Raw genomic sequence first — 23,578 nt, 5'->3', positions numbered from 1 at the left:
GGATGGTTTAAATTGTTTTATCATACTTTTCCAGTTATTTCACTTCTCAGTAGTTTGCCATCGAACTTTATCAGGAGATTCCGTTATGAAGTTTGGTTTAGTCATTAATAAACTTCTTTGTTGCTAGTTCCTTAATTCCAATACTATGTTCCGACTGATTGATTCACGGGTAATATCTTACAACCTCACAGTCACCGTACGCTAGTGGACTAAACGAAGAGACGCTTTGTTAGCGTTTCTTCTGGTATAATCCGTAGGTGACATCGACAGCCGTTTCGTTGACGTCTTGTCGTTTAGTGTGATCGGTCTTTATTCTTGATGCCTAGTCTGCGCCCAGTGAATAACTATCAGAGTTAACAATAATAAAAACTATGGCCAGTGATCACTTAGCTGTGACAACAGTAGCAACCTCTGTGGTCAGCGGAAGTAAATGTGGTGTTTGTAGCTTATTTTGACATTTACTGTTAGGTATATGGACTACTTTCCGTAGCACCGTTAACCGAGTATATTGTTGTATATCACTAGTTTTTAAAACAACGATAATGTGAAGCGACTAGTCAAGTCCAACAAGCGTGCTGGGAATTTAAACCCGATGGAAACGTTATTGTATAATCACTATGCTTTCCTTAAAGTGAAACCCAAGTTGTAATACCGTTCTAACGCCAGACAGATTTGCAAACCGTACCTTATCCTGGAGGTGAAAATTTGCATGTGAGCCGAAGGGAGGAGGCGCATTCACTGATATTCATTCAAAGTCGTGTTGACAGTGATGTGAAACTAATGCTGCACTTCCTCTGCGAATTTTTGTTTACCAATAATATAGTGCACTGTTGCTTCTCGTGTGCTTGTGAAACAATGACTCGATACAAAATGTAAATATGCATAATAAAGCTTTTTTGTTTGGATTCGTATATTCCTTAAGGGGTAAGTTGTTAATCTATTGAGACCTATCATGTTTTACCGCTAATTTGAAATCGAAAGTACGTAGCTGTTATATTGTGCTTATCAAACCTCAATGTGACCCATTTCAGGCTGTTTAGTTTCTGGTGCCTCAACTGGTGAATGCACTGACTTACACGGAAGAATTATTGCTCCGGGCCTTCATTACGTTCCCGGTCCAGATTCATGCACATTATGCATTTGCGACAGTGGAAGCCCAAAGTGGTGTAAGGCAGTTCTTTGTTCGCCGCCACAGGTTCGTGTATTTGGACTACCTGAGCAAGCGGCTTATTAACCTTAGCATGAAATTAGGTGTGTGCATTCCTAATTACCTCCTAATACAGTAAGACACACAAATGAGTCTGCCTTAATTCCATGCCAGTTAAGGTTTTTTTCCCACACACATTACAGTTGATGGTACGAATTACAAATTAAGCATGAACAAACACAAATGCTTAACATAAACACTTTTCATGAAACTTGGTCGATTGTTCACTTTCCAATATTAATTTGATTGCACGTCATGTTTACAGTCATAGCAATACTGATGCAAGTATTGTAGATGCAATGGAAAATGTTGTAAAATTGTTATAAAGGGGGTTACGACTCATGAAAGGGCTGTTTGAACAGATTGAGTAATACATGAGCAAGAATATCTCAGGTACAATAAAGGTTTTAAATGAGAACGGTGGAACAATAGGAAGCAATGGAGATTAGCCCATCCCAGTGATAACCATTGTTTTCTCTTGTTTTCTATATAGTGTACATGATGTTTACGTAGTTGTAATGTTTGTTTGTGTTCCATCAATTTCAGTGTGACACTTTCCCATACCAATGATGGAGACTGCTAGTATAGTTTGCAAACCATGGTGAGGATATGCCCTAATGTAAAAGTTATCAGGGTTTCTTCCTGTTCCATTCACATATGGAGCATGGGAAGAATGATTGTTTGAATGCATCTGTGCTTGCAGTGATTAGAATAATCTTATCCTCACAATCCCAAGGTGAGCGATTGATCCTATCCACAAGTTGTATTGTGTTAGCCTCTGTCCGTGCCCCCCCCCCCCCCCCCTCCACAAACGCTCACACAGTGGAAGGGGGGGGGGATTTTATTATTAGGTTTAATTTGTATCAGTTTTGGCCAGTTTTTCGGTATTATGAAGATTCTGTGAATGACATTCTTCAATCCTCAGTATTGGTCTGTGCAACAAAAGTGAATGAAGTAAAGTGAGATACAGCTTCCCCAGGCTGTCACCTCACTACAAAACATAGACCTCATGGCAGGCTACAGATCACTCTGTTACCAGCTTACTTTCCAGTACCAAATATACACACAAAAGATTGTCACTGTTCTAATTGGTTCTGTTTGTGCACATATTAACTCATATGCCATATTGTCATGTTATAGGATGAAGCATACATACGGTATCAGTGGGTTCAGTTGACCATCAAACCAAATTCATGGACAGTTAGGAGGTTTGTTGTGTTCTGTAATGTTGTGCTATTAAAATTGCGAATATAGTTTTTCACACTTGTGTAGCTATCTAGTAGAGCAGTACAAGGGCACTAATACAACAGTTTGTAAGGGGGGGGGGGCTAGACCTGGGGTGTGGAGTACGTTTAATATTTTGGAAGATGAATAGTGACTTGTAAGTAGCCATAAAAAAAAAGTTCCAGTTCTGTCCTCATTAAAAACCTATGTAATACTGACTTTAAAATAATTTTCTCGGAAGAACAACACCTGACTAAACTAGATTTTTTGTTTCTTTGAGCGTTTGGTGTGAGGGGGAGGTGCCCATACTTGGAGTTGTCACTTGGGTTTCTCAGACAGTCATTGAACATTGACTAGTAAGAAATCAATGTGTTATCAAGAGTACATCACATTTCTCAGACATTTCTGAAGCTCTAGGTCCCCTCTTAATATATTACACACTTCAACAGCTGTTCACATACCTCAGGTCTACTTCATCAAAGAAAAACAGTTTCAGTTATGAAAGTGTTAAATTTTGGTTAAAGTCACAAGGCATTAGGAGTTTTATCTGGTATCATTGCAAACATAAACATGGTTTTAATGGTGTGTGTGTGTGTGTGTGTGTGTGTGTGTGTGTGTGTGTGTGTGTGTGTGTGTGAGAGAGAGAGAGAGAGTGTTTAAAGGCAAATTCCATTCTGCAAACTTCAAAGGTGTAATATGTATATGACATGGATTACATAATGAGCAACTTGTATTTGGCATTTATCTGTTGATGTAGTCAATTAAGCTGAATGGAAAGTTTAGTAGTGGAAAGACTGATAAATTTGTAAAAAGGAATAGTGAAGAGGGGAGTGGGGGAAGAATGGATGATTTTTACCCGGAACTTTTCCAGAGTTTTTGATGTGTGTCTGAAATATATCTGTTGGGTTTCCTTCAACTGCAATGGTCAGATGTGGATGAGAGGAGAAGGATGACTCTCACGGTAATAGCCAGATTTACTTAATCACACTAGTCAGTACGGGGACCAAAAACTGCCAATATGTCACAACATAATAAGTCACTTTGGTGTGCTGTTGAGGCTTGCCATTCAGGAGCTTGGTGTGATAGTACATTGCTCTTCAACCTCTTGGGTTGGACAGTTCTGTGTTTTCACTACTATGAAATGGTAACTGTGTAGCTTCTGGATCATACATGAAGATGTAAAGAGAATGTCTTTCATAAGACTGTTCAGGAAAATTGGTCTGCCTATGATTTGATGGTGCTTAATAGAAAGTTAATGTATGTCATCCATCTGCTGCATCTATTTAACAGAGAAACCCACTGTATTTGTCACATGATCTAATCTGTTGTTGCCAAACATTTTTTAGTACATCTTAGAAACAAGTCTCCCAATGGACAAGATTTGGTTGGCATAATTTTGAAAATACGTGCTCAATATATAGTTTATTGTTCTTTGTGATGTAGAAGCACACATTAGATGACCATCTGGTAGCACTGCTTAAATTATACTGCAAATATTCGTCTTAAAGATACAGATTGAATGTTGGGGCAGAGATTTGTGGAACAGTGTTTTTCTGTTATATGATGTAGCTATTAATTCATAGGAATAGTTTCTTATTGCCTAAAAAATTTAAAAAAGGAGGAGGAAACTAAAATAGTCATGTTTTTTACTTTGTGTAGCTATGAAGGAATCTCATATGTGAAATATATGAGGAAGTCAAAGATACTAATTATTCAAAATTGCTATTTCAGCATATCATTTGGAAGTGACAAACCGTTTGTATTGTTTCTGCAGTAAAATTTATTTCCTGTGAAATGCTCGAGCTGAAAATTCTTCAGCCCTGGTGCAGTATGTAGTGAGAGTGTAGCAGCAGTACCTGCATCACAGAAAATGTGCTTCCTTACTGCAACACACAGTTGGGTGCGCTATCGTTTTCAAAAGTTCCAGATTTTGTGTTAATTTCTGAGACTTATTTTTCAGCTCCTTAAGCCACGAAATTACATATCGGATATGTGTCTTTGTATGGGATGCTGCCTAAAAACAAAAGAGAGAGACCGACCATTAATATGATAATTGATTTGCTAACTTGAGCCACTTCAAGTTAAGGAGTTTTTAAATTTGATGCCCCTCTCTACGATATTTGTATCCTATGCAACAGTTGCCTCCCTCCCTGCCATCAACTGCCCTTTCCCACCCCTCTCCCCCACTCCCCTCCTTCTCTCTCCCATCACCATCCCATCCCACCTGACACATCCTCTCGTCCCAACCAAGCTGCAGAACTGCAGCCTTGAATTCAACTGGCACAATTTACTCGTATGTGTGTGTGTGTGTGTGTGTGTGTGTGTGTGTGTGTGTGTGTGTGTGTGTGAGTGAGAGAGAGAGAGAGAGAGAGAGAGAGAGAGAGAGAGAGAGAGAGAGTTGTACTGTTAGATACAGGAATCAGCTGCTGCAGCTGTTCCGAAGCCTGCATGATCTTAAGAAAAAAATGAAGGTATTTCTACATAACGGGTGGCGAGCACCAAACTAGTATAAATTACTCTTATAGTAACTCTTACGTCTGTCGTCTGGACTACTTCAGTAAATTACTTCTGTTGTAATATACTCATTTAGTAACTACTGGAGAGCTCAATTTCTATTTACTTCAGTAGTTGTAACTATAGTAGTAATGCGTTATTGCTAAATAAGTAAGCCATTTCTGCACACTGCTGGCACGTGCATTATGTTCCCTCACGGAAAATGTTGATTGTCGGAAGACATTATTGCAACACCTTTTGCGTAATATATGTTCATTGCTATAATTTTAGAAGCTAGACAGTATGTCCTAATTAATGATAAGATATGTGTATTATGAAAAAGAAATATGCTATTAGTGGATGAATCAATTGTTAACTCTGCCATCTACAGCTACCAGTGTCCATTGTTGGTTGGTGATACATATTAATTTAAGCTCCAGTTTGAAATACAACCTAGCAGCAACATGGAGGTAACCAACAAAAACATACCAGAAAATGGAAATAGAGCAGTTTGCTTCAATAATGAAAAAGTACATAACTACTATTGAATCTAACATGCATGATGTCAACATACTAAAAAAGAAAAAGGATGCTTGGGAAAAAACACTCGTTGAATATAACATAGGAGTTCTAACACAAAGATAACAATAGCAGCTTAAAGTGATTTGGAAGGACAAGAAAGTGAAAGCTAAATGTAAATAGAGTATAATTTCAAAGTGGCGATGGAGTAGGTGAGAAGAAGATTGATGGTATAAGCCAAATGGTTATTCATATGATCCCACAGATTTTCAAGGGGATATAGCTGAAGATTATGTGATACTTTGAAGTAAATTTGATGACAACTGCTCTGAATGTAGCAATGAAATCAGTGAAGGTGAAACTTTATCCCATAGTCATGAACCTTGGCATGCATTCTCTGGTGGGAGCTAATCAGAAGATGCTCCCAGCAAAAGAGGGAGAGAACATGCGGTTGTGTAATTGTAATTTAAGTAATTAAGTATAACGGATCTTCTGACAGTTTGGTCTGCAGCATCTGCTTTTGTCTGAAATGCATATTGTTCGACGACATTCACCTCCACAACATCAGGGTGAAATACATCACTAACTTCTATTCCAAAGTTGTGTAGAACTGCAGCAGCCACAATAACATTCTCACACTTGTTTGGTTTAAATCACATTGTTTTAGTGAGAATTTGGAAATGTTTCCTCCAAACACTGAAATCTCACTCTACTACACTTCTGGTAGCAATATGGGCTCTGTTGTAGCATTGTTCGGCTTCCATGTAGGCTTGGAACACAGGCGTCATAGGATGTTCGTAGAGAGCATATCCACTATTTCCAACAAGCAACCCATCACATTGTCCATTTTCAAATTCTGCAGCAACTCTATTATTGTCCCAAGTGCGTGCACCATGCATGGAACCCGGCCAACGGCTTACCACATTCAAAATCTTCATATTGACATTACAGATGATTTGTGTATTGATGGAAAAGAAATTTTTGCGATTTCTGTATAGTTCTGCTTGTGCTCCAGAAGGACAAAGCATGGGAATATGTACACAGTCTATGGTCCCCCATGACATTAGGGAATCCACCGGTTCGCTAGAATTCCCTTTTGTTTTTTGATGTATTTTCTTGGCTCTGTGGCATGGGCACAAACAGAGGTTTTAAGGCAGTTAAATTGTTTGTCACACTGTTAAAAACTCTTCCAGCAGTAATACAATGAATATTAATGAGATCCCCTGCTACGATTTGATAAGTACCTGCGCGAAAGATTTGCAGTTCACAAAGAAGTTGCAGTTTAGGAGACAAAGCACAGTTCGTCTCAGAATTATGCTGTAGTGCTCTAGCATACCAAGCAGCAACTCAAAAGATTCGTTACGAAACCCAAACCGCTCTTTGAAATCATTGTCGCTGTACATCACAAATGTGTCTCTTCTCTCCATTACACCCCTAATTCTTAGGATGTTCACCTCTTCCTCCATCTCCATATATTCTTCATAGTCCAGGTAATCCATATAATTCGACACTTAAAACATAAAACTCAAAGATCACATTGTACTCTCTTACTTTACTCCTACTACTGCCTAGGCATAAGTTTTGGCCTTTATTTCCTCCATAAGTTACAAATGTAGTAGCGTACTCTTCAGTAGTGCTCTCCACCGGTAATGGAGTAAATAAATTTAGTGCACAAGTAAATGAAAAATTTACTTCTGGAGTAATTTACTCCTTTAGTTCAGTACTATTGACTGGAAGTAGCCGATTTCCTTCTCCCGTAGTAACTTACTACTCTAGTTTTGCTTACTCCTGGTTGGTGCTTGCCACCCAACTAGTGCATTGGGAAAACTGATTCCGGTTACTTCAGCAGACATCAAACATTCAGCTTCTGGGAGGAGAAAATGGTGGCTTTATGGCATCGATACAAATATTTTGTGGGCAACAAGCGAAATAAGTTTTATCATAAGAGCATTTAATGTGGTTGAGTAATGCCAATAGAAAGATACTTTGAAAGTATGGAGAGCTTCATTGGACAAACAAAATCGGAATGCTGTCAGTACAAACATAAAGGATAGCTATGTGGGAAACCTTCAACAAATTCAAAAGTAAGAGTTGTTGAAAAACTCCAAAGAAGTTTTGGTTTGGATAAAGTCAGTGGCTCAAATTTATCGGTCCAGTTGCTTCTTGGTCATGATTGCGTCAAAATGGAAAATGCCAAACTTGGCGTGAAATGCTTAATTCTTTCTTCTGAGTTAGGCTCATTGAAGAATGCTGCTAGCGAACAATTCTTATTTTGTCGCCACACAGATGTGAAAATAGGAGACATGATTCGGTGTAGAGCTGTGACACTATTTTTATTCAATCATAACAAATGTATCTTTCTAAATGGTTCCATAATATTATCATGAAAGATCATTGCTTACCTTCAGAAAATTCGCATTATTTGGTCAGTAGAACAGAAGGTTGAAAGTCAATTGCTGTCATGAATAAAATATAAACTTTTATTTTTAAGTTCATAGGCAGACCAAAAAAGTTTTTATTCAAACCAAAATATTGGTTTGTTTCAACAAAAACTCTACAGAGAAAGCTAAAAACTATAATTTTTAAGAGTACGAGTTGCTAGTTTCACAAATAAGTTTTGATATATAGTCACCCATTGTGTGATCATTGTATATTTCTTGTACCAGTTTGGTGACTTCTGAACTAAAGATAGAGAATAACTCGTGTCCTCCTTCCACGATGACTGTTCTTGCTTCTTTGATTACATTGTGTTGTCTTAATCATTCAACATTCAGTAAAGTACTATATGTTAGGAAGTGTAGGCCTATTGGCTGCATATTTTTTTTTTAGCATAACACAAAATTTTATTGGATATCGCTAGTTGATAACTCATCTCATTTGAAACGTGGCACAAAACTTGCAGCTGCATAGTTCCCAAATGCTCCATAATGTACTAAGTCTAAGGAGCAAATGGCCAATGTGAGGTCTTTTTCTATTGTCCACCACCAGTTGTTATGCCGAGAGATTCTGCATGATAGTTTATCTTTCCGACATAAAAAGCACTGTTCGACAAGGGTTCTATTTATGATATTAAAGTGTGTGCTTCTAAACCAGTTTACCATGGGAAATTCAAATATGTAAACAAAATATCATTGTCAGGAATACTTTCTATGTAATATGTATACATACATACATACATACATGTATATCCACAATTCATGGCAAACACAGGGACATTGGTATTGGGTTATCCCCCAACACACCTATGTCATTAAGACCACCTGCAATAGTTCATTAACTCGAACGGTCTGAGCTGGTCGTTGCCTCGGCAGTAAAACTTCACTCTTCCCATAGGCAGGTGCATTGAGTTTACAACAGTGGTGTTAACCTTAAATTGTGTCAGTCTTAACGAGTGGGTGTTTTGGCTGACAAGTAACCATCTGTCATATTTCCGAGCACAGTTGAACTTGTACGTTCATGTGTTTAAATGGATGTAGCCTGGTGCTGAAGGTAAACTGACTGCTTGTTTTTACATATCTGCATCTGTCTAGTATTAATGTAGTACAGGTGTATTACTGGAGAGGAATTTTTAAATTTCTGAAATGCCACATCATTGTGTATGTCAATATAAGTCAAACAACCTCTGCTATATCTGTGGGAAGTTCACCGGTGTCAGAAATAGGAAGAAAATTTCAACAGTAATAAAGAAAGCATATAAACTTTACTTTGGAGTATAGGTAGGGAACAAAGATAAAGAATGGGCACCACATTTCTGTTGTGCTACATGTTAGTGCAAACTAATTCAGTGGTGTTTAAAGAGAATGTGGCGTTGATCACCATGCCCATGGTGTGGAGAGACTACAAGGACCACGTTACTGATTTCTATTTCTGTCTAACAAAAATTCAGTGTTTTACAAACAAAAAATCGAAGAGGCAGATTGTTTAGCCAGCTCTCCCTTCAGGGAGAATACCAGCGCAGCATTCTGACAGCCTTCCAGTACCTTCAAGAGCTCCAGGTCAAATGCGAAGTGACAGTGAAGTAAGTAGTACTGAAGAAGTCACAGATAATGATCCTTTATATCACTGCACAAGTGAGTCATTGCCACATTTGTTAACACAAGCAGATTTAAATGATTTAGTATGTGATCTAGGACTAAGTAAACAAAAGGCCTAGCTGCTTGGTTCAATATTACAAGAGTATAATCTACTCCACCCAAGTACTAAATTCACTGTGTTCAGGCACATAAATCATGCCTTTATTTCCTATTTTGCAATTGATGGAGCTCTGACATTTTGCAATTATGTTGCTGGCCTAATGGAGGTGCTAAACTTCACCAATATTTCAAAGGAGTGGGGAGACTTCATAGCTGCATTGAAAACAAGTCTCAAGGGTGTTTTGCTCCACAACGGAAATAAAATACCCTCTGTTCCTTTAGCTTATGCCAGCTTGACCAAAGAGAATTAAGAATTCGTACGAAAGATTCTAAATTTATTACAATACAATGAATACAAATTGAAAATATGTGCAGATTTCAAAGTAATTGCTCTGGTACTGGGAATGCAACAAAGCTACACGAAGTGTGCCTGTTTTCTTTGCGGTGGGATAGTAGAGACAGAAATTCTCACTACTTGAGAAAGAAATGGCTTAGGCGGAGATGGAAAGTGGGCAAAAAGAATATACAATTCGAAAGTCTGGTAGCTCCTGAAGATATACTACTTCTGCTGCTTCACATCTAACTTGGCCTAATGAAACAATTCGTAAAGGCGATGAATCCAACAGGCAGTGGGTTTGCATATCTGGCTACCAGATTCCCCAGTCTTTCAGCCGAAAAAGTAGATAAGGTGTATTTATGGGCCCACAAATCAAGGAGCTGAAGAAAGATGCAAATTTTGAAGCACGTTTAACTGACAAAGAAAAGACAGCGTGGGACTGTTTCAAGATGGTGTCAGAAAACTTCCTCGGAAGAAGAAGAGTTGCTAACTACAAAGCAATAATGAATGACATGATCAAAGCATATCAAGATCTGGGGTACAATATGTCTCAGAAGGTAAATATGATGGACTCTCATGTAGACTACTTCATAGAGACTTATAGTGACATATTGGATGAACATGGCAAAAGATTCCATAAAGACATTTCTGCCATAGAAAGGTGTTATGAAGGGAAGTGGGTACTTCCTATGTTAGCAGATTATTGCTGGAATATCATTTGGGAGAAGAAAGATTCACAATACAAGGAAAAAAAGTAATGTACATTACAATACAGGGGCTCATTTTATTGTCAATTTTCTGTAATTTCTCGTGTCAAATAAATGCTACAAAGTGTGTACACAAAGATTACTGTGTTATGTATGTTAGATCTCACCCTCCATTAATGTGATGAACTTATGACATCATAGAAATGTGAATTTGCTTATCGAATTTCACTTCATGTTTGCTGCACTATATCAGATACAGAAAAGAGAAATAAAATTATGATTACTCATGAACGATCCCTGACAAAAAAACTGAAAACAGTTTTGAATTCAGTCTATTTTTTCAGAAATGGAAAAAAAGTTTTTTGAACAGTGAAATTTATCTCCCTGGTTTTTGTGCTATACCTTATAATTTATGTGATTGTTAAAGAATAGCCATACTGATTTCAGTACAAGACCATTTGTTGTCAGTTAAAATAATAAATAATACATTTAAGAATCAGTTTCTGGTTGTAAAATACTATTTGCAAGTTACAGTGTTAAATTTTCATTCCCTTCCCCCTCCCCTGCCCTTCAATTGTAATGATTGCTTATTTGCTATAACCCGCAAAAACATTGAAAGCCTCATATGCAGAAATAAGTTCTCAACATTGTTCCAATAATTTCTGTCCTACCATTCAAAATAGCACGTGTCAGAAATTGTAGTCACTTGCAGAGGTAGAGATTGTAATGAAAAGTATGTGAGAAGAAAATATGGTAGATTTATGAGCAATAAAGACTGAAAATTATGTTTTGTTGACAAGTCTGTTTACACTTCCTAACTTAAGTGTTTGTAAAAGCGACCTGGGTAATTGGATCTTTCCCCATAACTTGGGCAAAGACCAGGATGCAGAATCTGTTGATCTGAACAGTACAAATTAACTATTCACTGAAGACTCAGGTCAACATCAACGGGGGAAAAAAAAAAAAAAGCTTGCTGCCATAATCAAGTTTTAAAATTTGTCATGCAATATTTCATTTCAGGATTGCAAATCCTTTCGGCTGGGCAATTCGTGCTGCGAGTTTATCTGCCTTGATACACTTGAAACACTCCAGAAGCCTTCAGGAGATTCAAACCATGAGAGCACGACTGACTTGGGCCTCCGGCTGATAGCATATGCCATCACAGTGGTGCTGTTCTTGTCCCTCTTTTTCTTCCTTGTGCACCGATTTAGGCAGCGCAAACTCAGAGGTAAGTGTGTCGGACGGACACACACACACACACACACACACACACACACACACACACACACACACACACACACACACACACACACACACACACACACACACACAGAGAGAGAGAGAGAGAGAGAGAGAGAGAGAGAGAGAGAGAGAGAGAGAGCGCAATTGTGGAAAGTGATGGCAGTGTCGGCTACTTGACAGAATGAACTCTGCATTCAGAATTGTGTGTCCTTAACTGTGTGCATAATTTTTGTAATAGGTTGTGTGTGTGTGTGTGTGTGTGTATGTGTATGTGTGGATAAACTGCTGTGAAGCAACTGAAGTGTATAATTCATGGTCAAATTGTGAGATGCTGGCAATTAAATCTTATGGGTACTACACCCTGAAAGTTCCTGTAATGAGTAAAGCGATGTTTGCACTGAGTTTGAAAAATGTTTTACAACGGTGTTTGCAGCTACTGCGGGCCTCTCAGTGTTTGCAGCATGTTGCGAACATGAAAATAGCCACCTTTGGCCATGTCCAGACAGATAGAAGGAAACATTGTTTCTAGCCTACTACTACTAAATGCCACTGTATGACCCAAATGTTTGTTTATATTAAGACTTTATGAATTCTTGTAGCACAATGTGGTATTGTGTTGCCTCTTAGAGAGTGATAAGTTCAGATGTAGGAAATAAATTTGTGCTTCTGCCAACACAATACAGATTAACTGTATCAGATACTTTTTGAATTAATATAAGAGAATGAAATAATCATCAATGAGTGTGGACATGGTACGGGAATCAACAACTACTACAGGTTCTCCTGTCGTATCTTAACACCAGTTGTGGCATTACTGTAAAAGAGGTGGTAGGCATTGATAATTAAGAGGATTTGATTGAATTTATTGATGTATTATAATACATATACTTATATAGTGACACATATAATTCCATGTTGTTCACACAGTTGAATTGCTGATGTGTAAATCTTAAACCAGAGCTTTACAAATTGCTGGAACTCTTTGATATATAGCCGGCTTTGAAATGTAGAATAAATATGTAAGCTCTGAAATAAATATCTTATTGTGAAAACTGAAGACCAACAGCAAATCCATGCTTCACAGAATATTATTTTCTGAAACTTATCTTTCTTTGAAATAAATTTCTCTAATCAATTCATTACAATTTTAAAATTGGATGGTGACACCCAAGTGCAGCTACAAAAAGCATCACTTCTTCCACATTCAACGTGTGCAGCACACCATTCACACCAAGTTTGCTACAGTATGTTTATGCTGAGCATGACGACTGTGCGGTTGTAATCATCTGCTTGTGTTGTCAAGTACTAGTAATGCAGCAAAACATATCATTAATTCATACTCTTCACTGGACACAATGTAGTACTTAATGTGAATGGACAACATAAAATTTTACCGAGTGAGGTGGCGCAGGGGTTAGCACACTGGACTTGCATTCGGCAGGTCGACGGTTCAATCCCGCATCCGGCCATCCTGAGTTAGGTTTTCCGTGATTTCCCTAAATCGCTCCAGGCAATGCCGGGATGGTTCCTTTGAAAGGGCATGGCCAACTTCCTTCCCCGTCCTTCCTTAATCTGATGAGACTGATGACCTTGCTGTTTAGTCTCCCCCCCCCCTGCCCCCCCAGCCCCCCCCCCCCCCCCCCAAAAAAAATAACCCAACATAAAATTTTGCTGCCTATGTCATTGTTGCGAAGGATGGGATAACATGCAGAGATGTGTGTTGCTAGTGTGGCCAGGGATGCAAACAATGAACATAGTTGTAAATGTGTTGCAACTTTGGTCAGAAGCAATGTTACGTGATTGACTGGAAAAAATGTTGCAGATGTGGGTGGAAACAATGTTGTGAAGGGAAACATGTTTTTAAATTCATATAATGTGGCTAAGTACTCCATCTTTGACAACCAGCATGAACTGTAAACAGTGGTAATTTCTGAAGACAAGTGACAAGACAGTTTTGTATCATTTTTCAAGGTAGTACCTTTCAAGGTAGTAGACATTGATGTCTGGAAGAAGTTGTTCATTATGGAACATAATCAGTGTTGCATTGCTCGTTAAAGATCTCATACCACTTGAAATTTAGTATCTGGCTGTTCATTCCATATCTCAAAATAATGAATTTAGGATTGTCTACCATCTGTATAATCTTAATAATAAAATTTGTAGAATACTTATTAATATGTCCAGAATGTATTAACAGAGAAATTGATGATGATGATGATGATGATGATAACGACATAATAAACATGTAGTGTAAGAATGTAGTCAATTTAGAAAATATTAGTGACCTGTTCCCGCTTTGCGTGGTTAGCACCAAGTACAGCCAGACTACTTGTCTGGCATAGTGGTAATTTTGTTTACGGGTCCCTGCATAGTGTTATGATTAAAGTTCAGAGAATGATGTTAGGTAACTCTTTCAACTTAAACAATTTATGCACTGTAGCCTAGCAAAGTGCTCAGTAGGTACAGATGTTATCTGTTCCTTATTTAATTGGTGTTTGAAGACACATCTTATGACAATGACAGGAGCTGCAAACTACCATGCCACTCAGTCTGCCTGACTACAACACCATTTTGGCACAAGCTATGGCTGCTTGCTGGCTGCCTGACTACACGCCAGTAAGGCGCAAGCTTTGATCACTTGCTCACTGCCTGACTCAGACGACGGCTGGCACACACTGTGTTACCTGTATACTTCATACTATTTCTGCATTTCCCTTCACACCCATCAAATGTTAACTCTACACCAAAAGTTATGCTCGTAGCAGCTTAATCTCTGATACATCCTGCATTGCAGGTCATTTAGGGGGTCAATGTGGTAGCTCACACTGAGCTCCCAGAAGCAGTGGCTTGGCCGACCTGGCAGTGCTGTCAGGCTGTGTACTTTTTTGTGTGAATCAGTCTATCTATATATGAAAATCAAATCAAAATCACTACTGTAGTGTCTGAGATTGGCCCGAACATACAAAAATTGTCATGGGGGATGGGACTTTAATTTATATATGTGTTGAAGAAGATAGATAGATTAATAAAGGCTAAGGAAAATGGCAGATATTGCCATGGCCTATAAGTAGGAACCTTCCAAGCTTTCACCTGGAATAATGTGGGAAAACCATGGAGGATCCAATATGAGGGTAGTTGGATTAGGTAAAAAACCTTGTCTTCTCTTCACATGAATAATTTTCGGTTATTTTAGTGGCATAATTACCATAACACACACAGAGATTCATTTCATGCAAAGCAGTAGTGTCTGCTTATCCATTTGTTTCAGAGACTAGCATTTCCAGAACTAATTAGAAGGTTATGAAGCACTCTTGCAGGGAGTAGTAGACTGAAATGAGAAAATTGTACAATTTGGCTTTGAGAGCCTGCAGTTCAGTTTCCCGCTAACAGTCTTCAATATTTGTGGGATACTAATGCTTTTATAAGAGGTCATGTTATCCACCAAAAATTTAATAACCTCTTGTATATGACCACTTGTATCTTACTGAGTGAGATGTCACACTGATTAGCATATTGGACTCGTGTTTTGGAGGACGACAGTTCAAATTTGTCTCCAGCCATCCAGATTTAGGTTTTTCTTAATTTCTCTAAATCACTCCATGCAAATCCTGGGATGGCTTCTTTGATAGGGCATAGATGGTATCCCTCTCCATTCTTAAAAAAGCATTCCGAGCTTTTGCTCCATCTCTAATGACCTTGTTGTCAACAGGACGTTAAACACTAACCTTTCTTCATTCTTTCATTCATATATTAATGGGTGGACCTACAAGATAAGCCGGCTATGAGTTTCTCAACTGTCCTCCATTTATGTCACAGGAAATCAGCTTTGGATTCTGCTTTCACTTTCATCGACGTGTGTGTGTGTGTGTGTGTGTGTGTGTGTGTGTTTTTCATTTATTTGAATGCATGCATAAACACTCCTTGTCTTTTGTAGATGTGTATCACAGTAAATGTTGCTCTAGTTCCTTTACTTTCATTCCAGTCTTGCCCTGCAGAATTATTTCCTCACATTTACATAATTTTGTGATAGTTGACTATTTGATTGTTTACTTTATACATTAATCTTAGAGTTATATGTGGCAGTTAACTGTCAATTTAATAAGAAGTGCATGTGGTCTGCACAGTGGAAAAGGAAAGCTACATGCTTCTCTCTGATTCAGGATTTAACAGTACACTTTCCAGAAATGAATAACTTTCCATGAAGTGAAATGTTAATTGTTAAAATATATGAAACATTTGCCCTTGTTACCACTTTGCAGTTTACTTAATTACGGCATTTATTTTTTGTATTTGCAGTGATTTGATTCAGGGATTTTTGCTGTTTCAGGGCGACAGAATAGACAGCTGAGTGAAGATGAACGCAGCTTAGGCAGTATTGGATATATTGCAGGAAGCCTTGCTTATTTGCCAGGCAGTGTAGGCAGTTACCTTGGATCAGCGGCAGCAGCAGATCCCCATCATCACCACCACCACCATTTGGAATTCCGATATGGAAATGAAGAAAATGGTGCTCATTATCCACTGTGGAAACCACCTGGGTCTTCCTCAAGTAATGGTGCTGGTTATTTTCCCCGTGGTGAAGCACCGCCACCTTATGAAGAGGCAGTGGCTGCAGCTAGGGCAGAGGCTGCCCTTGCGGTTGCTGTTGCAGCTGGAAGCTTGGGGACCACTACTGTCGGAGCCGGTACTGAACATTCACTCTTGTGTGGCCGATTTTGACCTGCCCATGTTCTTTCTAAGACTTATCTCATTCATTCATTCCTAGACAAATTTCCTTGTATGACTGTTATCATTATACATACAGAACTTCACTATTTGTAGTTGAGGTACATTACAGCATTGGGGAGAAAAAGAGAAACAGGCTAAACATAAGACCTTCATTATAAAGACATATACACTGTTCATGCTGTAGTCTTCAGTGCGAAGATTAGTTTGATGCACCTCTTCATGCTACTCCATCCTGTGCAAGCCTCTTCAGCTCCGAATAACTGCTGCAGCTCACATCCATTTGAACCTGCTCACAGTATTCATTTCTTGGTCTCCCTTTACAGTCTGCTTTCTGTTCAAACTGTAAATATAATTTTGCTCCATGTATTGTATCCCTCCTACCCTCAGAATTCCAATGTGTTCTTGTCAACATTGTCCAAATCTTTCTGTAAACTTACAAATGCTATAAACATAGATTTGCCTTTCTTTAACCACTCATCTAAGATAAATTGCAGGGTCACTATGAAGTCTGGGGACATTTTGCCTGTCTCGTATATCTTGTACACCAGGTGGAATACTTTTTATAAATTTTGAATTACAAATCTAAGGTAAAAGAAACAGAATTAACCTGATTAACACAACACAAATGAAATACAAAATTGCTTTAGTAATGCACCTTGGGTTTTGTGTTACAAGGTGGTATTAGCAAACAAAGCATATTTGTTTGCTTACATATTTTCACCATCCTCTTTGGCTGCATTGTTAAAATGTATTTTAAGACTTCTTTTACATCTGCACTGTTCTTTATATCTTTTATTTTCTTCGCAGTTTATCATAGAGATTGATTCTTTAGTAAAATACAACAGTTAGTGGTTTAATTTTATTCTTTCCAGCCAGGTATAATTAACCATTGTATATGGTTTTCTTTATAAAAATCATAGCTTGGAACATGTATTCACTTAGAACTGTCAAAATACCTCACTTCTTAAAAAGTTCAATGCATTTGGCTTGTTTGCGACTTTTGGTCATTATTCTGATGACTTTTTTTCCGAAATTTGAATATGTTTTTCATATTCTGCGCATTTTCACCCCAGAAGGTGTGTGTGTGTGTGTGTGTGTGTGTGTGTAGGGAGAGGGGGGCGTAGATGCGAATTGCGCGCAAGTCACGTGTATGCACATGCGGGGGAGACTTTAATTGCTAATCCGCATAATACCTCAAAATTTTGTGCCTTACATACTTTCTGTTGTCCCATTATGTACTTTAATTCTTGTGACATTAAGTTTTTTATGTATATAGAACTTTCTGTAATTAGTCTCTTTTAATTATGAATTACTGTCTTTTTTATTGACCACAAACTTTTCCAGCAATTTCTGAAGTATTTCGTACTTACTGTATACTCAGAGCAAAGCATGTATTTATGAAAAGAGGAAGAGCTGCCATTGCTTTGATTTCTCATTTCAATCACAGTATTCCTGTTATAGTATTTCAGAGACTGGTATACTACCTGATTGTTATTCGCAAATGTCAGTACTCAGATAGCAAGTACTGGGTGATTATAATTAAAGTACACTACTCACAGAGGTGTAGTTTGGGCTGTAATTATCATATGGCAGCGAAACTTGATAGATATTCTAAAGCATTAATGTGGAACCAATTAGCGCTGGGAAAAAATGAGTTCAAATTGTGGGCTCTAGGTGCATATCTGGTAGTGTGAATGTAAGAAAGATGTACAGAAATGTTTTTATATGTAATGGATTAGGAGTGTGATTTGGGCAGAAGAGGTCAAACAAGTGAGAATGGCATAAAGTTGATTTTATTATTAACAGATGCTTACACAATTTGTTCAGTATGAGCACTGGAGACATCAGCGTGGCATCTGGTGACCAAAACTGGAGCTAATTTGTTCCACTGTAAATTGGTTCCTCATTAACACACCAGCATGTCTACTAAGTTTTGCTGCCATACGATAATTACAGCCCACACTGGACTTCTGTGAATAGCTGCACTTTAATTATAACAACTCTGTGTAGTATGCAGTGTTAAGGAATGTTGGAAATATTCTAGTGTAATGCAGCTAACAGTTATTATGGTTTGGTTGAAAGTTCTTCAGTAACCCCTCCTCCACCCGTGTCCCCTTTTATTTTAGACAGAACTGTTTTTATTTCATGTGTGAAATTTTGTGTTTAGTTAAGAGTTGTACATGAAATAGGGATGGACAAGAATGAAAACAGACAAAAGTTCTGGATAACTTGTGTGCTTGGTTGTCAGATGACCTGTTAAAACATTTAAAATATATAAATATGTTCATTCAAAGGAATTGGATTCAAACTCTTGTCCAGAACTTTTGATTTAGACTAACCTGGTTCCTGGTTTCCCAAACCCATTTTAAAAGAAATCTGATGGCTGTTCCCTTGGATAGAGTTTCACCAGTTCTTGTTATTATTTTCACTGAACTTTGTGCCTTCCTCCCTATTGACTTGGAGCCTAATAGAACAGTGTACTCTAATCTCAAAAAACCTCATTTTATACATCCACTATTTTTCTGTCTTTAGTCAGTTGCTGTAACCATGTTTCTAAAAGCCACTCATTCTTTACCTTTCATAAATTCTGTCACTGTGGCTTGACAGAGTGGGTGAGTATCACACTGTGAACCCAAAGGCTTTGGCGATAAATTCTCAGTTGTTCAGAGGGTTTTTCCCATCACTTACCGCTTCTGCAATACTTACCAATATTTTGTATAAGCAAAAAATACTGAGTTCAAATTAGACTGTTAGTTCCATTATAAGTGGATGAATAAGTCAGTTTAAAGGTCAGAGGAAGGGAAGGGCATACCACCTCTAACAGTGCCATACCTAGTAGAACATTGTTGTGAAAAGGAAGTCTTTCACAACAGCATTTATATGTAAAACTTTCTCGGTTTTCGTACCAATTTTTAATACGACGTTAGTGTTCTGCACAGCGGTCGGAAATGGTACAAATGGTCTGACCTATATAACTGCTTGTGCACTCACAGGGGATGATATAAATTCCAGGGACCCTGAGGCCGAGACTGTCCTTAACAGAGTGCGTCATCTCCTTAATCATTATCACATCACCATCGGGTAAACAAGCAAAGAAATTTGAGTGTCTTGAAGCTCTGCAAAGATTGGAGTCGTCATATGAATTAGCATGTACTGTCGTCAACCTATAGGACAAGAACCTGGACAAAGGAGCCATCTCAGCCCTTCTCAAAGGTTTGAATTTTGTTCATACAACGCATATCTTGGATCTTATCAGTGGAGTAGAACAGGTGATGCGGCACCTTGCCTAGGACGATTCCGATGAAGTGAGTCTTATTACCAGTCACTCTTTGGCCTCTGCTAAGCCTCCCAGATCTAATATCAGCAGAGAGGAGAGGTAGCAGCTCTGCTTACTTTGGAAAGATGAAGCTCTTGTCGTATTACCAGCTGACAAAAGAATTTCCACCTTGATGTTCTTAATACTACCTAATATCATAGAAAAATGACATTACTGTTGGAGGACAATATGTACAAATGTCTTAAAAGGGACCAAACTTCGACATACAGCAGAAAAACCATGGAGCTACTGAAGAATTCCGGTTTTCCAGATGATGTTACGAAAAATCTCTGAGTCCGAGCTCCTAGACCTCCCAGGTTGTACGGACTACCAAAGATCAACAAGGATAATGTTCCCTTGAGACCTATTGTCAGTGCAGTTGATTCTTCTACCTACAAGCTGGCCAGATACCTAACAAAGTTGATGACTCCTACAGTCTGCCTGTTCTCTCCGTTGTCCCCATCAATGGCTAACTTCTTTATGGAGAATTTTGAGGAACTTGCATTTAATTTGGCTCCCCTCCGTCCATCCTTATTTTATCGTTTTTTGTTTTTTTTTTGACAATATTTATATGGTCTCGCCACATGGCGCAGAAGCTCTCAAACAATTCATGGAACAGCATACATTCAAACATCTGGTTCACTGTCTACATGGAGAAGGAAGAAAAGGCTGTCATTCTTAGACATTTTAGTACAACGACAGGCAGACGGGCGTCTCGGCCATTTTGTGTATTGTAAACTGACGCATACTGATTTATACCTTAATACACAGAGTTTCCATCATCCTGCTCAGAAGAGATCCATTTTGAACATGTTGGTATATAGAGCAAAAACTGTTTCTGATGAGAACTGCTTGAAGTCCAAAATTAACCATCTGAATAATGTCTTCCAAAAGAATGGCTATGAATATAACAGAGGGAATCATTCCACGTGGGAAAAATATATCTAAAATCAAAGATGATGTGACTTACCAAACGAAAGGGCTGGCATGTCGATAGACACACAAACAAACACAAAATTCAAGCTTTTGCAACAATGGTTGCTTCGTCAGGAAAGAGGGAAGGAGAGGGAAAGGCGAAAGGATGTGGGTTTTAAGGGAGAGGGTAAGGAGTCATTCCAATCCCGGGATTGGAATGACTCCTTACCCTCTCCCTTAAAACCCACATCCTTTCGCCTTTCCCTCTCCTTCCCTCTTTCCTGACGAAGCAACCGTTGGTTGCGAAAGCTTGAATTTTGTGTGTGTGTTTGTGTTTGTTTGTGAGACAAAAGAATGGCTACAGTTCACACGATATAAGGGCAGCGTTCTCAAAAAGGAAAAGTGAAAATTCTGCACTCTCACACCATTGTAGTTCTTCCATTTTGTGGCACTATATCCATCAAAATAGGAAGAGTCCTGGGTAGATGGGGTAAAGGCCGATTTTTTGTCCTTCTAAGAAAATTAAGGAGATGATGAGCTCTGTTAAGAACAGTCTCGGCCTTAGGGTCCCTGGAATTTATAATATCCCCTGCAAATGTGGAAGCAATTATATAGGTCAGACCATTTGTACCATTTCTGACTGCTGTATGCAACACCAATGCCATACTAAAAATAGAGAACTGGAGAAATTGGCAATTGTAGAGCACAGCCTCACGAACAGAAATAAAATACTGTTCGATGAAACAAAAATTCTGTTCTGTGCCTCCACATACTGGGATACTGTTCTGAAGGAGGCTGTGGCAATAAGAATGAGCGAGAACAACTTCAACCGTGGTAGCGGATGGAAATGAAATGAACGTTTGGCGTCATTGGCCGGGAGGCCCCTTACAGGGCAGGTCCGGCCGCCTTGGTGCTGGTCTTATTACATTTGATGCCACATTGTGTGACCTGTGCACCGGATGGGAATGAATTGATGATGAAGACAACACAACACCCAGTCCTTGAGCAGAGAAAATCCCCGACCCAGCCGGGAATCGAACCTGGGCCCCTTAGGATGGCAGTCCGTCACACTGACCAGTCAGCTGTCAGGGCAGACTGTGATAGCGGATACTATCTGAGTAGTGCATGGAAACAAGTGCTCAATGCAGGGAAGCGATAGAGACATTCCTTCCAAGGTTTAGATTTCAGCAGAAGCAGTGGCACCACCAGCGCATACATTGACGCTGTCTGCGACAGCAGAACGTAATCGCTGACCAGTCACAAGCTGACCAATCAGAAGCCATCCACGGGCTATAAAATGCTACCACAGCAACAGTGAGGACAGTCAGTTGCTCCTGACGATGACAATGGAGGCTGTCATCGAAAGCTGGAGATTTTATCCCAAATTAACATGGCAAGAAAACCGAGAATGTTTTACAGCACAATGTAGTGTTCAAAGCAACCTTTGTGTTGAAGAGAGTTTTAATTTAGATTACAGCTTGAAGGACATAATCTGTGATGTGGAATGAATGAAGTTATTCGTTAACATAGAGAATTTGCTGTCAGAAACAGATTTTGTTTTCTTTCATACTAAAAAACAAAATTGCGTGATATTGTAACTAAGAGAACCTGAGGGGTTGATTCAGCTGCATTTTTTCCAAGCACAGAAGCATCTTTCTTTGGGGATTAGTGTTGTGCAATAAATGTATTTAGTTTTGATGAGATGGGCTGGAATAGACATGGGTAAAATAGTTGGAAAGTCTCTGCTTTGAAAAGAGATATTAGTAGAAACAATAACTGAACAGAGTTTTTGAAAGACAAAGTTCACCACTTTTTTAGACATTTACAAGAATAGTAATTACTGCAGTTTGAAATGGTGAATGTAACAAATTAATCAAAGATCGTATTGGGAGTATCAAATTGTGTGATCACCAAACACTTGATTAAATATTGTTGGCATTGCCATTTAATCGGGAGAATGTGTAGAAATTTTGATGTGATGATAAAAGCATTCATACTAACTTTAGCTCAGCTATTGCATTCTTTTTTTCCCAGCAGTTTCTCTGCAGGAATTTTATATACAGCAAAGTGGATCATTTGCTCTTGCTTTAATTGTGTTCGTATTAACTGTTTATTTCCTTTTTGAGCCATAATTGTAAAACTTTCTTACAAAATATTCTTTGCAAATTCAGGAGCTGTTACGAGTGGACTTGGTACAGGCCATCGAACAATACCTATCAACTTGGCCACCAGTGGCAGCTTCCGCATCGAAACAGCACCTGTGCCGGCAGTTCCTGTGACTGAGGCTGGTGTATCCAGACCTGCAGCTGAGGCACCACCTGCTGCTCCAACAGCAGCACCACGGCGTCAGCGTCCTTCATCCTCTGTAGCGGGAAATACAGAAATGACTGGTGCCCAATCTGTTCATGCACGTTTGGTCGAACAAGGTTCTAGCCAGCCGATGCCATCCAGCCGCTCAGAAGACGTCATACGCTCGGATGTCTTCTATGAGGATGTGTTAGTGGGACCACCATCAGCTCTTGCGTCAGTTGAGAGTTTCAATCCAAGGAACAGTGTTGCTGCAGCAGTTCCGGTCTCATCATTACAAGTCCTCCCTCCACCTCCTGAGGAGAGACCCACTTCTCCTGAAACACGTCCACGACTTGATGATGTTGGCAAGGGTCCGTCACTAGACAGCACTAACACAGCTTGTAGCTGCTCTTTCCAGGTAAGTTAATTATAATGTGGTAGTTCTCACCTCAGCACACCTCTGTAGCA

The 23,578-nt window shown here is 38.9% G+C and overlaps 1 protein-coding gene across 1 annotated transcript in view; it reads left to right on the top strand.

The window, feature by feature from the left end:
* Nucleotides 1-386: 386 nt before the first annotated feature.
* LOC126281479 (uncharacterized) overlaps nucleotides 387-23,578 on the top strand; it is a 65,000-nt gene continuing 41,808 nt past the window's right edge. Inside the window, exons 1-5 of the mRNA XM_049980475.1 lie at nucleotides 387-924; nucleotides 1,032-1,195; nucleotides 11,641-11,848; nucleotides 16,190-16,546; nucleotides 22,993-23,528. Coding sequence (XP_049836432.1) covers nucleotides 879-924; nucleotides 1,032-1,195; nucleotides 11,641-11,848; nucleotides 16,190-16,546; nucleotides 22,993-23,528 — 1,311 coding nt within the window. The 5' untranslated portion in view covers nucleotides 387-878. The remainder of the gene's footprint in view (nucleotides 925-1,031; nucleotides 1,196-11,640; nucleotides 11,849-16,189; nucleotides 16,547-22,992; nucleotides 23,529-23,578) is intronic.

This window comes from Schistocerca gregaria, chromosome 7 (assembly GCF_023897955.1).
Source record: "Schistocerca gregaria isolate iqSchGreg1 chromosome 7, iqSchGreg1.2, whole genome shotgun sequence".
NCBI lineage: Eukaryota > Metazoa > Arthropoda > Insecta > Orthoptera > Acrididae > Schistocerca > Schistocerca gregaria.
The sequence above is the reverse complement of the archived record's forward strand: the minus strand, read 5'-3'. Positions and strand labels throughout refer to the sequence as shown.